The sequence below is a fragment of the Frankliniella occidentalis genome, unplaced genomic scaffold (genome assembly GCF_000697945.3).
Source record: "Frankliniella occidentalis isolate FOCC.00 unplaced genomic scaffold, Focc_3.1 Scaffold223, whole genome shotgun sequence".
Classification (NCBI taxonomy): Eukaryota; Metazoa; Arthropoda; class Insecta; order Thysanoptera; family Thripidae; genus Frankliniella; species Frankliniella occidentalis.
In genome coordinates this window covers 283,356-286,511 of record NW_026267349.1, presented here as the reverse complement: position 1 = coordinate 286,511, position 3,156 = coordinate 283,356, and the positions used below count along the sequence as shown (strand labels likewise).

Here is a 3,156-nt window from a genome sequence, read left to right as displayed (position 1 = left end):
CCTTCCCTCCCCCGTCTTCTCCTCCTAAACACCCTGACAATAAACAATCATTACCGTGGCTACTATATTCATATTCCCCATTCCTCAGCGAGTCGACCTTCTCCCCCACTCCGTGAACTTTTGTTATTTTTATTTCCAGTTTTGTTGGCCGTTATTCAGTATTAAACGCAGGCGATATTTTTTTTTTCTCTTTTAACAACACCTCAACAAAATAAGAAAAATGCCCAACGACCTCATTCGAGCGAACGCAGTGGGAATTATACAAAATGCGTAAAAAAAAACCTAAGCTCGCGCTAATGTAAGCAGATGATACGGCCTTACCTTTTGATGAATTTACGTTTCAGTTTTTCACATGTCAAAAATACCTGTAGCAATTTTGTGTTAGTGACGACCGTGAACGCTACCCATTTAGCTGATGTACAAGCAGTGATACTGGAAGTATCATCTGCTAACAATATTATTTTAAAAGGGCTATGGCCTAGTATTGTTCACAATACTGAGCTTTGGCCCAGTATTGACAGTATACTGTCAATATATTGGCCCAGTGTTGACAATAGCCTTTTCAGACGCAATTCCGGTCACCGCTACGGAATAACTTTTAGCAATAGACTAAAACTTACTAGCTGTAGCAATTGCAACAAGGTTGGGCTATAACCTAAACTATCATCGCTATTGCCTATCGTTAGGCAGCTGCGAGATCAGCTAGTATTGTTGACAATACTGGTCCTTTTAAAATAATATTATTATTAGGAGGAGCTGGGTCAGATGGGTAGCGTTGACGATGGTCACCAATGACCACATTGTGGTCACCAATCACCATGGCCCAGTATTGTTGACAATATTGAGCCTTGGCCCAGTATTGTTGACAATACTGTGCCATGCTGGTTACCATCGTCAGCGCTACCCATCTCACCTCACCCCGCTCCTCCTCCTACTAATAACATTATTTTCAAAGGGCCATGTCTCAGCATTGTTGGTGACAATACTGGGTCATGCTGGTTGGTGACCACAATGTGGTCATTGGTGACCATCGTCAATGCTGCCTATTTAGCTGTTGTAGAAGCAGTGATACTGGAAGTATCATCTGCTAAATAGTTGGGACATCGGTCCTGACTTATAATGTTAGTTTGTTTTTGTCTCGTGTAACACTTCTGCTTTAACGGTAATCTAATTGTGCACACCTGACTGTATGAATCGCTGTGCTCTTTACAGCGTTGTATATAGATGTACTACCCGATTATTTAGAAAGTAATGCTAAAATCGTGCGTGAGTGGCTCCCATGTCCTTTGTTAGAGTTGATGTATCTGCGCTTTCCTTTACTTTTGACACAAATATCGAAAACTTTCTCTATTGTAACATTAATACAGAGATGAGTTGTAACAACGTTTAAGTTTATTTGATACATATTTACAAAATTTAAAATTCGGTTGTTAACAACAGATTCCGGCGTCAATAGACTGCTGGAGGCAAGTCTTGGCCTGGTCTCCTCCGGAATGGCCTGCGAAACACCTATCCATTAGGTTTACAGCGTCCTTCACTTGGCAATGGGGTGCTTTTTCCAGTTGACGGATGACTTGTCTGCTGCACATTGAAGGAATGAAGTCGCGCTGACTTTCGACGTACGTCGAGCAGAAGTCCATCAGCGATTCGAGCCTGTCAAGTCTCCCGCCCTCGCAATGCTTCGCGGTGGCAACGCTCAGCTGTAAGCAAACAAAAATTATTACTATGATTTCAGTACACTCGACTTTCAAATGCAATGAAAGTTGTGAGAATGTCTTGGCAATAATGGGACAAAAGTAAATACATTTCCAGTGGCACTGAATCAGTCATTGCAAAGGCAGCATCAATTTCCAATTTTGGCAATGAGCGGAGGTATTTGTTAAAAGAAATTCCTTAATTATTAGCAGTTTAAAAACTGCTGAACTGTTGGCAGTGAAGCTTCTGTTGTGGACTGTTGGCACCACTGAGTGAACCATGTATCATACAGGGCCGTGACTCCCTATAAAGTCACGTGACAAACTCTGAATAAACCTCTTGTTGATCTGAACTCCAAACTGTCATTCACCTGCTCCCTACACCGGACACGACATGATCTGAACTCTAAACTGTCATTCACCTGCTCCCTACACCGGACACGACAGCTTCATCAGTTTATTTGTTTATTGAATAAATCAATATTTTATCTGTGCTCTCACTCCGTGAGTTATTTTTGTGGGGTTAATTCCCCTGGCGCCCAAAACTAAAGTAAAGCAAAGATGCTCACGCCACTCTACCTTTTTGGGACTGAGTTTAGTCGGCACTACAGCCTGGACCTGTGAGAGGTCACACACAATGTACACGTTGGCTAAAACATTCAGTGATTAAGCTTCATTACCGTCAGTGTGCAGCAGGGTTCGAACTGCCAATGGGAATAAGATGAGGGAAGCTTATAAAAAAAATAATTCGCTCATTGCCAAAATTGGTTATGGATACTGCATTTGAGATGATGGCAATGGCCTGCTCAGCTCATTTCCGCTCATTACTTTTGTCACATTGCCTTTACGCTGTTTATTGCCAAAACGGCGCTTCATTTCCACAAAACGTAGTACTAGTATTTACAACACATTTCATAAATAAAACTTACTACAAATGTTATAAATTACAAAGATATTTTTCACAGTGAGAATACTTCGAATACTGCAGTCGTTACAAGGTACTTACCAGCGCTACTGCGACTGCGGCGAAGAGAATGACCGTTTTGGAAGCCATTGCTGCAAAGTGAGAAGTCAGATTTGTCACTGATACGTCTTTGGCTGAGAGCGGGTGGTTTTATAGGAGGAGGTGGCCCTCTCCGTGATCGTGTTGTTTGCTTGGACCACTTCAAATCATCGGAGTATCATTACACAATCACGCCAACTGCAACAGCGGTATATACCAAGAGTGACAACGCACATCACTGACGATAGGCATGACTCCGAACTCAAGTGTGATAAAGTCCAACAGTTGTGCAATACCAAATGTGGCACACTTTTAGCAGCAATACCACATGCGTATAACATTACAAGTGTAAGACAACACATGTCTCACACTTACAAGTGTGGAACCATTACGGGTCGCACACTTACAAGCGCGCTTATTGTCTCACGGTCGTTTGCATGAGACATATGGTCCAGTGAG

General features: G+C 42.3%; 2 protein-coding genes across 3 annotated transcripts in view; one reads left to right on the top strand and one right to left on the bottom strand.

Moving 5' to 3' along the window:
• LOC113207962 (collagen alpha-1(I) chain) overlaps positions 1-3,156 on the top strand; it is a 65,425-nt gene that overhangs the window by 19,284 nt on the left and 42,985 nt on the right. The window lies entirely within an intron of this gene.
• Positions 1,371-2,869, bottom strand: LOC113207976 (uncharacterized). Its single transcript, XM_026424768.2, has 2 exons — positions 2,701-2,869; positions 1,371-1,700 (listed from the first exon to the last, which is right to left on the bottom strand). Exons 1-2 carry the CDS (start codon positions 2,746-2,748, stop codon positions 1,431-1,433), a joined length of 318 nt encoding a protein of 105 aa, XP_026280553.1. The 5' UTR covers positions 2,749-2,869; the 3' UTR covers positions 1,371-1,430.